This window comes from Passer domesticus, chromosome Z (assembly GCF_036417665.1).
Source record: "Passer domesticus isolate bPasDom1 chromosome Z, bPasDom1.hap1, whole genome shotgun sequence".
NCBI lineage: Eukaryota > Metazoa > Chordata > Aves > Passeriformes > Passeridae > Passer > Passer domesticus.
The window spans coordinates 9,950,808-9,966,695 of record NC_087512.1 but is presented as its reverse complement, the minus strand read 5'-3'; the positions used below and the strand labels follow the sequence as shown (position 1 = coordinate 9,966,695).

The window sequence follows — 15,888 nt, the reverse complement described above, 5'->3', positions numbered from 1 at the left end:
TAAGACACCATGTGGGTATTGGGAATGTGTGTGCTGAGCCACGACAGAGCTGTCCAGAAAAATTGGATTTGTTACCTGGTGCATAACAAGGCAGCAATTACACACCCAAGAGAGACACTGATTTTTTCTTTTAGTTGCACCAGCCCAAGTCCTCAGTGTTATTCTAAAGATCAATCACACCAACTATCAAAACATTTTGCTATTTACACATCTAACAAACAAAGGCATTAATGTTCATTGGCTACGAGTTATTTAGTTCTTTTATTATTTACTGTTCTCTCTCCTATTGGTTAAGAATTCTCTCGCATCTGATGCTAATTACTTTTTGGGTTCAGCCTTTCTCTTCTCCTGAGTTGGTGGGTTTCTTGACTCAGTGGGCCATAAGTCATGATCTACCCCAGCCAGAATTTACTTTCTAACCAGTCAGAGCTGCTTCAGCACTGCATTTTTCCTGACCCAGTTGTCTTTATTAGTTTTTTCTTATCTTGGGGGTTTTGCCGAGTGTCCTGTAAATTCTGCAATCTTTGTGTGCACTACCAGTGGTGTATTGTTCATCCCAAGTTTTGTCACCTGCACCCAGCTCTGAGATCATTAAAGCCTATTGCCAGCCAGGGTTTTATGTACAAATCACAAATGAGATGGGACTGCTGTGAACGTGTCTTGAGCTGTTTGTTTTCCAGCATCACTCTCATTACAAGGTTATGGCAATGGGAAGATGCCATCAGCTCACATCCCAGGCAGCAGACGAAGAACTCAATGTTACAACTCACTTTATAAGTTTTTTGACCAATCACACAAAGCAAAAGCATATTGACAGTAGTTCTGTCCAACCACAATAAGCACAGGTACCTTTGGTTAAAACAATGCTTGCTTATTTAGAATACAACACCTGCTTGTAAGCCTTAAAACACAATGCACAGAGCTTCATTATCAAGCTCAGAACTTCCTAATATCTCGCTGGATATACTTTTCTGCAGCTTAGGGAGTTATTCTAGCCAAGCATTAATACACAGACTGTTGGCCATTTGTCCTTACCATTCTACTTTTTACATAACTTTTCTGCTGACAAATCTTATGTCTGCTGCTTAGCTCTAATTGCAGTTCTGCTGTCCCTAAGGCCTGCCTTTTGCAGCTTTCCCAAAACTCTCTGATTTTAAGGATTCCCACAAAGCCCATCAAGACCTAAACCTTAACAAGGCAATTCTATCAAGATCTCTTTTTTACAGCACCTGGACAAACTTAGAGCTTGTTCACTGCTCTCTGTTTCACAGGCTAAATGTCCTTTCTTGTTGATTATGTTTGAAAGCATAAAAAAAAAAAATAAACATCAAAGAACAAACCTTTTTAAGAAATATTTTACTTATCCCACATTTTGCAACAACATGACAGGAGGCTGTGGGTGCTTGCAGCAAAGCTTTATTGGGAGAAGCAGGTGGTGCTGCAGGAGCAGGGGCCACAGCCCTGGCACTGCTGGGAAGCCCCCGCTGTCACCGTCACTCCTGTAACTGCAGGCGGGTGAAGACGTTGGTGCCCACCCTGTGGGGACACAGAGCACAGGATGTAAGGGGGGGACGTGGCAGTGTCCAAACACGCACCCAGCCCTGCATTCCTGCACCACATCTGCACCTTGGCAGGACCCCGGGGGATGGTGTTTTTCCATTAGGTGTTTTATCACAAAGCAATCAAGTGAACCTTGCCATCGAGATTTTGTAAGCTGTGCTTTTAAGACAGTTATTAAACCTTGTCAACACCTGTGAGAGTGGCTCTGCAAGCAACCTAAACCACTTAACTTGTGGCAGCCCCAACCCCTCGGGGGTGCGCAAGGACAACTTTGCCGGGCAGGGTCAGGGCTCACCTGGTGGCTTTCCAGTCATTTTTGATGCTGTCCACATGGGACCTCAGCAGCCACATGGTCTTCAAAACCTCCTTTCCATACTCATCCACGAAGCACTGGCCCGTGAAAACAGTGACGGAGTCTGTGGGGACAAGACAGGAGGTGGAGGGGAGCGTGGCCGAGGTGGCAGTCAGTGGCTGCCCCAGCTCAGGGGACAGTAGAGCCGTGCTGTCCCCAGCCTCTGGGCACAGTGGGCATGGGGAAGCAGCGGGAGGGCTCAGAGGGCTGGGGTGTCCCACGCAGATGGGCAGGCAGTGCAGGCTTCAGCCCCTGCTGCCTCTCCTGCAGCCTGGGACTGGGAGCTGAGAGCAAGCCAGGAGCTCCAGGGACAGGGATGGGGCAGCTCCAGGGACAGGAGAGGGAGAGCAGTGGGGATAGGGCAGGGAATCAGCAAGGACACTGCAGGGAGGGCAGAAATACTTCAAGAGCAGAGGAGGCAGGGCAGGGGAGGTCCAGGATACTATAGGGAGGCTGGGAAAGAAGTACCTGAAAAGCTCCAGTTGACAGTGAAGCCAAAGGTGGGCTGGCCCTTCTGGTTAGGGCTCTTCTGCATGGATCCCTGCAGTGGTGACTGCTTGATCTCGTTGGAGGTGGCTGTCACAGCCGTGTGGTAGGAGCCAGCAAAGAGACCTTTTGCGTTCACGGATGCGATGGTCATGTTGGAGCCCAGGTCATTGACCCAGCGCCCGGTCAGGGAGCACTGCAGAGCAGGGAATTCAGCACTGGTGCAAGCAGCCACAGCCCCCTGCCCACCCACCCTGTGCATCCCAGCCTCACAGTACCTTCTTCACAGCAAGGCTGTGAGCCCCCAGGGCCAGGAAGAGCACCAGCAGCAAGGGAGTTGCTTGCACCATCTCTGCAGCAGGAGGACAGCTGATGTACCTGGGATGTGCTCCTTGCAGCTCTCTGCTGATGCTCGTTTTCCCTCTCCTTTTTATTGCTGCCAGGGCTGTGGGTGGCACCGCTGGCCAGGGCATTGTGCAATCTGGGTGTTTCCAAATTTGTGGTTCCCAGCCATAAGAGGGGGTAATTGCAGCAAACATTCCCAGAAATGAGTGCAGAAAATGTCCATTCCTGCTCTCCTGGCACCTTGCAGGGAGGCCCTGGCTCCTGCTGGTCACTGGCTGCTGGGAAATGGTCAGTGGGGAAAACCCCTCTCTGGAGCTGTTGCCCATTCTGTCACCTATTTGCCACATCACTCTGTACTCAGATTTTGAGGCTCCTTAAGCCTGGTGACCTCAGGACTGGCTGCAGTACACGGCTCACCCTGCTCTTCCTCACCAGGCATGCTCTTGCAGGCTCACCCACCACCCAGATTCTTCTGGGTTCAGCTTTCCCATGCTCCCCACACCCCACTCCCTTACTGATGGGTCTACAAAGGTCTGATGTGCATCTTAAGCTGTTGTTTTTGCAAACTGGTTTGTGTTGGAAGGGAATTATTTACTTAGTGAGAAGCCAACATTCACTGAGTATCTGGGACATTGGATCTTAATAGTGACAAAAGTTGTATTTACACTGGGATTCTTAAACAACTGTAAGAACAAATTTTCATAATTCCCCTTATGGTACGTTTGTTGCTGGCCAAGGAGGCTGAAGTGAATGGATTCAGCCCAGAGTTTCTCACCCGTTTCTGAATGATTTTCAAGGCATTGTCCTAAAATGCCGGGTTTTGTTTCCCAAATCATTATACCAAAAGCTGAAGGAGTCTATTCACCACAAAATAATACTTTTTGTAAACTGGAGACAAGGCAGTTCTTTGCAATGTCTCAAAAACAAACAATACGTATTTTTATTTTTCTCAGCCTTTGCTTTTTCTTAAATTTCACATTGGAGCCCTGGTTTCTCTCTGACAGTAAATTTCATTGCAATCCCAGCTGGAGAGAATTGTGCTTCTGCTGCTGGCATCTCCACAGCCCCCTCTCCTCCCTACAGGAGCCCTACAGCCCTATTGCATCCTGCCTGGAAGAAATCCCTGTCCAGAGAGCTGGCTGGCAGCCGCACATTCCTCCCCAGTGCTTTCTGTCCCAGAAATCAACTGCTTAACAAGGTGTGCTTTAGCACATAGCTGCCATTTGCTCTGACTGTTTTTTGGCAAGCAGGCGCTGCCCAGAGCATTGCCAATGTTTGGGATAAGAAGTAGGGTAAATCCGGGAAGGTCGCAGAGGGCAGGAGGGGCAGACATCGTCCCTTCTCCATCACCACGGTTCAGGGGGCTCCTGCAGGAACCCTGTGGATGGACAGCACAAAGTCTCCCTGCTGTTGATGGCAGCCCACAGCTCATTTACAGGTGTAGGTTTATTTTAGCATCACACAAACAATATTGTTTGTTTGTTCACATAATCTTTATTTTTCCTGTAGTTTACAATTCCTGTGGCTCCTCTCGCAGGTTCAGGGGCCAGCTCAGTGCCCAAGCAGGCAAATTTCTTGACTGATCTCAGCTGAGTGCTGAGGTGTCTCCGTGGGGTTTGTGCCCTCCAAAGATCAGAGAATAAATTGCCTTGGAGCTGGCAATCATCACCAGAACTAAATTCTGCAATGCCATGCCTGAGCCCTGGCACAGCAGAAAGTGGGGGCAACCAGCAGTCAGGGAAGAAATCCAGAGCAGGAAGCACTGAAGAAGTTAAAGTCATCAGGGCTGTGGTTTAAAACCCATGTACATTCAGGGTGTTGTGAAAAATAAGGGCTGGTGAATAATAGTAAGAAACAGTTAATGAACAAGTTAACTTGCTGCTCAAACTGGGATTGAGACAGCCTTGAAAAACAGTGGTGCAGGCAAAATGTCTGTGACCAGGGACCGTCCTCTCAGTCCTCAGCTCCATCCATGCAGAAGCTGACAAAAGCTGAGCCTATCAGATACAAGACTTATTGAGGTGATACAGCCCAGAGTGGAGGAGAAATCAGAAATATCCCTTTATACAGACTGAACCCCAACCTTTGGAAGGCACGCTGCCTGGTTAAGGAACAGTACTGATGTGGCAAAGCAATACCAGTCCAGCCAGAAGCTGTGCTGTCCTCAGTGCCCGCTCTTGTTCCTTGCCAGCTGGATTGGGACATCTCTGCTATTGTTGGAAGCTGCCAACAGGATACGGATGGACGTGGGAACCTCGGGTGTTCCTTGCTGATGTGCTGGCACCCCTGTCCCACCAACCTTGCCACAGTGACCCTAAGGGACTGCATCTCCATCCCTGTCCATCGTCTGTGGGCTTTGCCATGTGAGGATGACACTGGCTGCTATGGGCATGCTGCATCCAGGACAGCCTGTCCTTCCTGGGTATTGTTACTTTCCTACTTATGTGGTAGCAGGCACACTCCCCTGGGGAGTGAAAAAAAGGACATTTGTCACCCACTGACAGCCCTGGGCCACCGCGGCATGCCCTGCCTGCCAAGTTCCCAAGACAGAGAAGTGGGGGAAGAATGCTCACAGTAAATAGGATAAGCTGCTTCCCATCCCACTCTAAAGGCTGCTGAGGACTTAGGGGACACTGAGCTCTAAAGTGGACAAAAAATGCTGATAGTCCTTCCTATGGTGTCCCCAGAGCCCTCCTGTGGTGCCCTTCACTGTGATGTCCTCAGAGATGCCCTGCCCTACCTGCAGTGTTCACAGAGCTCCACTGCCCTCCCTGCGATGTCCTTCATGCTCTTTTTCTGTCCAGCTCTATTCGAGATCAAGTGAGCTCCCTGTCCCTGCCCTGCACAGGTCCCCTGGGCATCTCCAGGGAGGATGAGGCTGTCCTACCCCATGGGTGTCCCTTTCAGGAGGCTCAGCCCCCTCTGCTATCAAAGGGGCTGAGGGGGCATGGGGCAGCAGTGGAGGCAGAGCCCTGGCACCACACACAGCCACCACTGCCATGGGGACCCCAGGCTGCTGCTGCTGCTCACCCTGGCCCTGTGATGCTGCAACCAGGGAGGGGAGGGCAGCCCTGGGGCAGAATCTGGCCGTGCCGTGCTGAGCCGTGCTGTGCTGTCCCGGGTGCAGGGTGAGGGGCTGCAGGCCCTGGCTCTGCTGTGCCATGCTGTCTAACAGGCTCTGTGCTCTTGTTGAGCCCTGCAACGCCATCCCACCCCATCCCAGTGCTATCCCATGGTGCAGTGTCTGTGACCATGGGGAATTTCCAGCTCCGGCTGTGCTGCCTCTGTGAGTACTGTTGATGACTTACCCATGGTATAGGCGAGTACCCAGCACTCCCAGCTCTGTCCTGCTCTGCCTGGCAAAGGAGAGGTGCTGTCCCAGCTGGTGCTCATGCCGCTGCTCCCTGGTGCCAAAAAAGGGGCCATGCTGGCCCCACACATGCAGGACCCATGTCCCACTGCTTAGGGAGGCTGGAGCAGTGTCTGTGACTCAGCATTTACCAAGGCATCCATCAAAACTCACAGTTCCCAGCATTGTCTGGGTACACAACAGGAAGGGCAGCAGACCTCCCTAATCCCCGTGCCTCCCTAACCAGGCTGGTGCAGACTGCAGAGGTTGCACTGGCACAGAAAGCAGGAAAAGGAAGCAAGGTGCCCAGCCCTGGGCAGAAGGGCACAGGGTTTGGTTAACTGGCACAGCTGCTACCCCACAGAGGTATTTTCTGGCTCCTAGCCTTACTACACCTTGCAGGCAGCAGACAAGAAATCAAGGGTCAGTTCTTTTGTGCCTTTACATGTGGAGCAGTGGGTAAGGAGGCACATCCTGCTCCCTTCAGCAAAACTCCACAAGAACCAACCACCACTGGGACTTGTCCCCTCCACACCTCCCTAGCCCTTCAGCCTAATCCAGGAAGATAATGGGGAATTGCAAGAGCTCCCTCTTCCACCTTGGTCCTGTGCCAAAGAAAACACCAAAGAAGAACGAGAGTAGACAGCTGGACAGATTTATTAAGAATTGAAGTGATTTATCCCCTTGAATGTGCTCCACTGCCTGCCCCCGGCGCCAGCAGGGAGGGGCCATGGTACCAGACCAGGACCCGCTTCTTGGGCTCAGATTGTCACTGTGCAGGGAGCCGGGTCTCCCCGGGGATTGTGCCTGCCACAGGCCCTCCTGGGGCACAGCCAGTCCCTATGGGCAGTGCCAGCCCAGGACAACTACAGCACCCGTGTGCCCCAGAGCACCGCTCCAGTATCCTCACACACACATTCCCCCACAGCCTCTTCTTTCCCTGCAGGACAGCTGCCCACCTCCCCCAGCCCAGGGACTGCAGGAGAGAGGTCTCCTGTGCCCCTGGGCAAGGTGCCAGCTGCAGTTTGGGGTGGCTGGGCAGCCTGCAGGCTGTCAGAGCCCTGAGTGCACAGACATGGGGCTTTGGCCTTGGTGCTCTCAGGCTCGCTCTAGAGCAGGAATAAATTTTCCATGAGGAAAAGGGCAACGCTGCTTGCTGGGTCAATTGTCCCTAAATAGCACCTTAGGAAAATAACAGGAGGAAGTGAAAAAGCCTCTTTCCCCTGAAATATTTTTTTAAATTCTCCTCTGTAGAATGATGTTGAACTCCATTCCACCTTCCTCCTGGGGAGGCTGAAAGCTCATCCAGCTCGTGCATCTCCAAAAACAGCTTCTCTCCCACAGTCCCTGCTTAAAGCCCTCCCAGCTCTAGAAGTTTTGCTTTGGGGACCTGGCCAACCAGACCACTCTCATCAGGTTTTTGGTTTCCAATGCTTGCTCCTTAGGGTAAGGACTATTGCAGGACCACACTTTCTCCTTCACTGTACTGTTCCATCAGCCTCTGCACCAGCTGCAGGAAGCAGCACAATGCCTTCAAAAGGTAGGACACTGGCTAAAGGTGAAGAAAGGACTGTCCAGGATCAGTGAGGCTGGAAAAGGCAAAAATGATGGCCAAGCCAGTCTGGCAGTATCAGAATTTACCTTGCAGCTGCAAAGTCCATGTCATGGATGCTGTTAGGTTTGTCTGTGTAACTGCTGGGAATTTTGGGGAAAAAAAGTGCAAGAAAAATTCAGCTTCAGGTCCAGGAAAAAACAAAACCAGCTTAGTCTGAATGAGCTCCAAAGTACTTAAATCCTTTCAGTTTTGTAACTGGATGATGATGCAAAGGGTTGTGACCTAAAGTGGGCAACTTGGAGAGAGGGAAGAGGCAGCCTGGGGATGGAGAAGTCAGACTGAGGTACCCATGACCCCTGGTGGTTTTCTGTGTCTGCTTGCAGGTACATGAAACTTTTCTCTCAAGGGAAAGTTCAAGACTTCTCAAAAGTCAGCTGTGCTTGCTGGTGAAGCAATTATTTCAGGAAATTATCAGGAAAAAGTAAAAACTTCCCTCTGACTATAAGAAAAAAAAATCATCAAAATACTAAGGTAAGAGCTGAAATCATTTACCAAAATAGATTGAAGTATCACACTGAGCAAGCTATTGTCAACACAGAAAAAGTGAAGAAAGAAACACAAGGTAAACAAAAAGAAACCTGCAAACATGCAAACAAAAAGAAATCAAAAACAACCATCCAGCTCCTGAGCATGGAAACAAGCTCCCAGCTCAGCAAAAAGCAGCAGAGCAGCAGCACAGTGAGGACTACAATGAGATTAAAATCCCCTGCACATAGCTGAAAATAAATAGAGCATCTGCAAGATGTTGGTTATTGATAATAAAGACAGGAAATGTCATTGTAGAAGTCATGGAGTAATCACAGCATCGAATTGCAAGAGAGACAAGAGCCATGAGGCTCATCAGCACAGCCGGGGACATGCCAGACACTTATTCCCACTCTGGTGACACCAGAGTCTGGGGAAGCAGAGGCTGTGATGACACCAGGCAGCTCCTTGCCAGGGAAGGCTGGGCAGTCCAGCCACAGAGCTTGGGCACACTCAAAGCAACAGCAGCAAATCCCTTCTCTCTGTGCTCAAGCCAAACACCCCTGCAGATATTTATTCCCTTGTTTCTACGCCTCCTTGGCTCTCATCATGCTGTGGCCCAAGCTGCAGATCAGCCTGCACTATGACATTGGTGAGTGTCCCCAGAGCCCTGCCTTGGTGCCTGCTCAGGGCTTCACCTCGGGGAGAGATGGACACCTTGGGACAGCTGCTGCTGCTGCTGCTGCAGAGATGTGTGCCATGGAGCCCCTCCAGCCGCCCTGCTGAGCCCAGGACTGCAGCCCTGGAGTGTTGCTGCCCCAGCAGCTCTGTGCCCAGCACTGGGGGTGCCTTCTTGCCATGCTGAGGGAGCACAGCTGGCTCTGCCTGCCCTGGGAGAGCCCCTGCTCTTCCCAGCTCTGTCCTTGCCCCTTGCAGAGGGGACATGGAGCTGTTTGCAGACTCCCAGTGGGAGACGGGCCACAGGCCATGGCTCCAGGCTGAGCGGGGTCCTGCTGGCCTGCTCCAGCTGGGCCCCAAGGAGCCCCAGGTGGTGGCTGGGCTGACAAAGAGGAGCCCAAGCCATGGAGGGTCACAGCAGGGCTCACACAATGGCCGTCAGGGATAGTGGCAAGAGAGGCCAGGATTGAGGAAAGGGAATGGGGGCTCTGGTCTGTGAAAGACAGGAGACTCTGTGTGCTTGCAGAAAAGCTTTATTGGGAGAAGCAGCTGCTGAAGCAGGAGGAAGGGCTACAGCCCGGCGCTGCCTCTTCTTCTGGGAGCTCCAATGCTACCAACCTTCAATCCTTGAGCTCTTCCAGGCGCCAGAATGTGTTGTAGCCAACTCTGAGGGGACACAGACAGAGAAAACGTAAGGATGGGACATGGGAGTGGCCCAATGCCCACCCAGCCCTGTGTCCTTCCAAAGCATTTGCACCTTGTCAGGATGCCCAGGGAAGCTGGGCACAAGCACCCTGTCCTCCCTCACCTGCACACTGGCAGCTGCTCTGCCAAGTGCTGAGCACCACAGGCTGGGAGCACCACCCTTCATCCCCACCCTCGGGCCATTCAGGATTCCTCCTCAGGCCTTTGGCTTTGGAAATGCCTCTCAGGTGGTGGAGCTTCCCTTGAGCTAGTCACAGACACTTTGCACACCAAGTCCCTCTGTTGCCTTAGCAGGGAACCAATACCCCAAAAGCCTTGGGCAATTACTTGCCTCAATCATAGCCCAAGTGGAACAATGTTATCATTACTGGAACTGTGAAAAATTCCTGTCATCACCATCTCACACTACATCCTGCATGAAGACTGACTGATGGCTGAGGTCAATCATCCCATGACTTTACCACAGCATTCCTAAGGGAGGCCCCTGGAGCTCTCCTGGACCACTGCAGGGGCTGTGCCACCATCTCCTGCCGAGCGCGTGGCTGAAGGGATGTGAACACCCCATAGCAAGTGCACTAGGACTGCTGCCAGCCTCCATCTATAATTTAGTCTCTGCTGCAATTTTGGTAAACCTTCCCAAATCACTTGACAAACGTTAAATTAGTCAATGGTTAAGTGCTGCCATGTCCTTTAGACAGAAACCATTGAGAAGGTCGAGATTAAGATGGAATCAGCCCCAGCTGGGATCCATCAATAATTTAGAAAGCAGAAGGGACCTCCCTGAACTTTGTGATTCAGTTGAAGGCTCTCACTTCTCCTTTTCCATCTCCAGCCTCCATGTAAATCATTCAAAACTGATTCTAACCCATCTTTTCCTTCCTGTGTTTTCCCCCTGCACAAAGCAATCAGGTGAACCTTGCCATGGAGCTCTGCTAAGTCCGACCTTTGCAAACAGATATTAAAGCTCCTTTTGCCAACACCTGTGAGAGTGACTCCTAAGTGACCTAAAGCACTCATCTGTGACAGCCAAAACCCCTCAGGGCTGCACAGGGGACCTGTGCAGGGCAGGGACAGGGGACTCACAAGGTGGCATTCCAGTCATTTCCGAGTTTATCCGAGTGTAACCTCAGCAGCCACATGGTCTTCAGAACCTCCTTTCCATGCTTATCCACAAAGCACTGGCCCGTGAAAACAGTGATGGTGTCTGTGGGGACAAGACAGGAGGTGGAGGGGAGCGTGGCCGAGGTGGCAGTCAGTGGCTGCCCCAGCTCAGGGGACAGTAGAGCCGTGCTGTCCCCAGCCTCTGGGCACAGTGGGCATGGGGAAAGCAGCGTGAGGGCTCAGAGGGCCGGGGTGTCCCACGCAGATGGGCAGGCAGTGCAGGCTTCAGCCCCTGCTGCCTCTCCTGCAGCCTGGGACTGGGAGCTGAGAGCAAGCCAGGAGCTCCAGGGACAGGGATGGGGCAGCTCCAGGGAGAGGAGAGGGAGAGCAGTGGGGATAGGGCAGGGAATCAGCAAGGACACTGCAGGGAAGGACAGAAGGCAGCTCTGGGGACACAACAAGGATAAGTCTAAGTACCTGTAAAGCTCCAATGAACGGTGAAACCAAAGGTGGGCTGGCTCGAATATGGGAGCCGCATGGACCCCACCAGTGGTGATTTCTTGATCGGCTGTGGGGAGGCTGACACAGCCGTGAAGTAGGTGCCGTTGAAATCACCATCTCCATTTATTTCACTGATGGTCATGTTGGAGCCCAGGTCATTCTTCCATTTCCCAGTCAGCTTACACTGGAGAGGAAAGAACTCAGCACTTGTGGCCCAGCACAGGCTGCAGCCACAGCCCCCTGCCCAGCCCACCCTGTGCATCCCAGCCCTGATGGTACCTGCTGTGTGCCCTGGAGGCTGTGAGCCCCCAGGGCCAGGAAGAGCACCAGCAGCAAGGGAGTTGCTTGCACCATCTCTGCAGCAGAGGACAGCTGATGTACCTGGGATGTGCTCCTTGCAGCTCTCTGCTGAGGCTCCTGCTCCCTCTCCTTTTTATTGCTGCGAGATGGGTGGGTGGCACCTCTGGCCAGGACATTGCACATTTGGGTGTAGCCAAATGCATCAGCTATTTGAGGGTCCCCAGATAGCTGTCATTCCCAGAATGCCTTTGTTCCAAGATAAATGCAGCTGGACAGCCCAGGTGAGATGCTCCAGTGTTGTGGTGTCACAGCACCCCTCCAGTGTCACATTCCTAGTTTCTGAAAAATCCCTTTGCCCAGGATTTTTCTCTTGGGAAGCTGAGAAGCCTCAGTGGAAAAGGAAAACAACAATCATCTAATTTGCTTCTCCTTTGTTTTGCTCCTTTGGAATGTGGTTGGAGATTGTTTACAAACAAATTATTCTTTCATTGGGTTTCTGATGTGAGTTATTTTGACTCATTGGCCAATCAGTGTCAGGCTGTGTCAAGACAATGGAAAGAGTCACAAGTTCTCATTATTAGCTTCTTAGCATTCTCTCTGTAGCCTTTCTGTATTCTTTAGTATAGTTTAATATAGTATTCTTTTATATAATGTAGTATAATAAACCAATAAATTAGCCTTCGGGGAACAAGGAGTCAGATTCCTCATTCCTTCCTGCCATGAAGGTCCCCACAAATACAATACTCCACCCTCCCTCAGTGACTCCAAGAGAGAGCTTCTTTGCATCTTGGTCCCTCTTCACTTGCTGTGGGCTCTGACATGGGAAGATACAAGGGGCTGCAGGGGGGCCACATACAGGAGCTTGTTCTTGCCATGTAACGTTATTCCTCTGCCCAGAAATTCTGCCATGGGAGCAAAAAATGGCATTTGTCACCAATGGCAGCACTGGGGCAGCATAATCATCTGCTGAAGAATGGTCATGGAGGAGAGGACAGGCTACTTCATATCTGCCAGCCCTGATAGCTGTTGAGAGTTAAGGATGCACTTTGGCACAAAAGAAGTCCTGTCATGGCCAGAATGACCATGTGTGTTCTTGTGGTGTCCCCAGAACTCCTTCACCCCTTTCTGTGGTGTCCCAGAGATGCAACGTGTTTCCTGTGGTGTTCTCAAAGCTCCCACACTGTGCCTGTGGTATCTTCAATGCTCTTCTCACTTGCTGCCCTGGCTGTGCTCCCTGCCAGCTCACTCAGTGTCCCCCCAGACTCCATCACTGTCTCATGGGTGTCCCCTGGCAGGAGGCTCAGCCCTCTCTGACATGAAAGGAGCAGAGCCTGGGCACTACACACGGCCACCACCACCACGGGCACCCCGGGCTGCTGCTGCTGCTCGCCCTGGCCCTGCTCGTGGCCCGTGCTGCTGCATGCAGGGAGGTGAGAGCAGCCCTGAGCAGCCTGGCCGTGCCGAGCTGTGCTGTCCGGGGTGCAGGGAGGGTGAGGGGCTGCACGCCCTGGCCGTGCCATCATCCCTGGGATGGCTGTTCTCTCTGTGCCACACTCTGCCACCCCAGCACACAGAGGATTTGCCCGAGGGGCTGCAGGCTCTGGCTGAACTGGCCTGCACCATGCTGGGCCATGACCATGGAGGCTGCCAGCTCTGGCTCTGCTTCCCTGGGGCTCCTGTGGGTCACCTGCCCTGCTCTAGGGGGGCACCCAGCACCTCCTGCTCTGCTGCCCTGCCCAGACACCCAGCCTTGCTCTCCTCACTGATGGCCATGTGCTGCTCCCAGCTGCCAGGGCCAGGGGCTGTGCCATGAGACACACATCCCCTGCTTAGCCAGCCTGAGCGTGGCACTGTGCCTCAGCACTGAGTCAGCCACACCAGCCCCAGGGTCACCTGCAGGGCCTGTGCAGGAACCAGCTGGGCTCTTCCATCACCCTTTTGGCCCTCACCACAGCTGGGACCTCCTTGGGCTCCTGCCACAGCACAGTGGCAGCCACCAGCAAGCACATCCTGGTGCCACCCCTGCAGGGAGCCCAGCAGCCAAGAGCTGCCCCACCTTCAGCTTCACTGTGCAGTGGCAGCTCTCAGGCACGGCAGTGCCAGCACCCCCTGCTCATGCTGGGAGCGGCGAGGCCCTGGCTGCCACCCCTGGGCCCTCGTGGCACCCACAGGAGCCCTGCCTGTGGCCACAGCACTGGCCCACGCATCTGCTCCTGCCTGGGCACACGGAGGACACGCGGCACAGGGGATGGTGGCCGTGTCTGTCTGGAACAGTGCCACAGGCACAGTGGCACCTTCAGACAAGGTTGATTAAATAAACTGAAGCACTGAATCCTCCTGCTGAATCACATGGCTCAGAAAGCACCTCTTGCATTCTAGAATCCCACCCAGTGTAGAGTTTGGGCACAGCTGGATCCAACTTAGCCCCAGATTTTGCCAATGGATTGTGCCTAAAGGATCATACAGGTGTAATAGAAACTTTGTACAACATTGTACCACAGCACTGAGGATGGCAAATCTGATATATTTATATATAAAAGACAAATAATTTATTATGATAATTAGACAAAAATATCTTTCAGAATTATTTACTACAGATTAGAAGCAATAACAATTTCTATAGCATGATGCAATATTTTGTAACAGTATTGATGATAATAAAGCTACCAAGGCCAAATACAAAGTAGAGCCTGAAGTTACCCATATCAGTAATTGTGGGCAAATCTCTTTGGCTCAGCCTCAAGAAGGGGATAGCCCCATGTAAGGGAGCAAAATCCACACCCACTGTGGGTAGGAGGGTTTTAGAAGACCCTGACCTTAGAAATTGGGAGCAAGTTTTACAGTATAATGTGACTGACTCTCAGCAGGATGTCAGTCCTGGCAGTTCAACAGCTTTAGAGACACTCTCAATAGTATCACTTGCTGGTTTCCTTTCTTTGGTTCTTTACTGTCAGAACCCAGAACATCCCTCTGGGTCACCTGGATCGTTTGGGCCCTTGGCAGGGAGCTGGCAAGCCCTGGAAGAAGGCCAAAACCACTTGGGAATTCGATCTTAGCTCCTGGGAGAAATTACCAACCTTGTATGAAGAGTCACAGGTCACACAAGTCTAAGGAGCATAATAGTAGCAATCACAGGGTGAAGGGAAAAATTTTGGGATCATGTACAGGGGGGTTTTGAACCTTGTACAGGGGGGTTTGGGATTCTGTACGTGGGGGTCAGAGGCTCCAAGATGTGGAGGGATTTGGTCGTGCCCTGTCCTTCTTCTTTCTTCTCCCTGGCATCCATCTTCAGGATGATGTTGGCAGTCACAGATTGGTTTAGAGCAGAAAGTCACTGTCTAGCATAGGCGATAGGTATTGGAACATAACTGCAAACATAATATACGTAGTTTTTAGTATAAAAGATAGCACCGGCCCGGGAGACGGGCAGTGTGCCTCGAACTGACCTGCCAGACAGGCCTGTGGCAGGCTGGACGGAAAACATCTTAGGTAAGCAACAATAAATGACCTTGAGAACCACAAACGAAGAACTCCGACTCGTTCTTCGACCATCGGGCTGGCTCGGTGTCATCCCCACCGTAGGGAACCCCAGAACTGGAGGCACCGCTGGGATCTGGCCAGAGACCTGAACAGCCCGGGCAGAGGCACACCACCAGAGACAAGGGAAAAGCTCTGGAGCAGACGACTCGACCTCTGCCGAGGCAACTCGCTTCAAACCCCATCCGGAAAGGAGGAGACTCGGAAGGGCCCTGGCACTTCTCCACCTGTCAGCTGCTGGCCAGTGACCAGGAAACCTCCGGGCCGGCTTTGATGGCAATTCAGCTGTTGCTAAGAAGGGTCAAAAATTAAGAACGCTGAGAACATGGGCGTTGCATGGTACCAGGAACACCTTAGGATTTTGTCAGCCCTACAGGGCACAGCAGACACACATCCAGTGAAAATTTCTGAGAAAGATCTTACAGAGCTCTTGCTATGGGTGAGAAATGCCTATCCCCACTCGGATCCCAGGCTGTTCTTTGAGCCAGAGTTTTGGCAAGAGACCAACAGACGCCTTCATCATCTGGCCACAAAGAAAGATGAGGCAGCAGTGAAGCTTCTACCTTCTGCCAGGATACTGCTGGAGGCAGTTTCACGAAAAGGCAGGGCAATTGCCCGACACTCAGCAGACGCCAGTTGTCCCTGGCCATTCGGAAGAATCAGAAATGGCCCTCACTGAACAGGCACAGGAGGGCTTGCCATCACCCCCGGCTACCCCAGGCTCCCTTGCGTCCCCTGAAGCTTCCCATGACTCGGACGCAGAAGTACCCCTAGCAGCCCCAGAAACACAGGAACCAGCCACTTTCCCCAGGGGGGAGCGGGAGGCTGACCGCCCAGAACTAAACCTCACTGCGGGAGCGGGCGAGGTCGCGGAGCCCGAGGGGGAGGAGGCGC

General features: G+C 52.3%; 2 protein-coding genes across 2 annotated transcripts; both read right to left on the bottom strand.

Annotated features, from left to right (window-relative positions):
• Positions 1-1,372: 1,372 nt before the first annotated feature.
• Positions 1,373-2,835, bottom strand: LOC135290558 (avidin-like). Its single transcript, XM_064404476.1, has 4 exons — positions 2,677-2,835; positions 2,381-2,594; positions 1,856-1,976; positions 1,373-1,536 (listed from the first exon to the last, which is right to left on the bottom strand). The coding sequence occupies exons 1-4, from the start codon at positions 2,746-2,748 to the stop codon at positions 1,494-1,496; spliced, it is 450 nt and encodes a 149-aa protein (XP_064260546.1). The 5' UTR covers positions 2,749-2,835; the 3' UTR covers positions 1,373-1,493.
• A 6,490-nt stretch (positions 2,836-9,325) lies between these two features.
• LOC135290559 (avidin-like) lies at positions 9,326-12,410 on the bottom strand. Its single transcript, XM_064404477.1, has 4 exons — positions 11,437-12,410; positions 11,134-11,341; positions 10,639-10,759; positions 9,326-9,516 (listed from the first exon to the last, which is right to left on the bottom strand). The coding sequence occupies exons 1-4, from the start codon at positions 11,638-11,640 to the stop codon at positions 9,471-9,473; spliced, it is 579 nt and encodes a 192-aa protein (XP_064260547.1). The 5' UTR covers positions 11,641-12,410; the 3' UTR covers positions 9,326-9,470.
• Between the last annotated feature and the right edge of the window lie 3,478 nt (positions 12,411-15,888).

What these genes read in the sequence shown, in the direction of transcription:
- LOC135290558 (XM_064404476.1), bottom strand. Translation starts at nt 2,748, where the DNA reads ATGGTGCAAGCAACTCCCTTGCTGCTGGTGCTCTTCCTGGCCCTGGGG. An exon ending in ACAGCCTTGCTGTGAAGAAG is followed by an intron (nt 2,595 to 2,676) that starts GTACTGTGAGGC and finishes CCTGCTCTGCAG; the next exon opens with TGCTCCCTGACCGGGCGCTG. An exon ending in AATGACTGGAAAGCCACCAG is followed by an intron (nt 1,537 to 1,855) that starts GTGAGCCCTGAC and finishes GTGTCCCCACAG; the next exon opens with GGTGGGCACCAACGTCTTCA.
- LOC135290559 (XM_064404477.1), bottom strand. Translation starts at nt 11,640, where the DNA reads ATGTGCAATGTCCTGGCCAGAGGTGCCACCCACCCATCTCGCAGCAAT. An exon ending in GCCTCCAGGGCACACAGCAG is followed by an intron (nt 11,342 to 11,436) that starts GTACCATCAGGG and finishes TTTCCTCTCCAG; the next exon opens with TGTAAGCTGACTGGGAAATG. An exon ending in AATGACTGGAATGCCACCTT is followed by an intron (nt 9,517 to 10,638) that starts GTGAGTCCCCTG and finishes GTGTCCCCTCAG; the next exon opens with AGTTGGCTACAACACATTCT.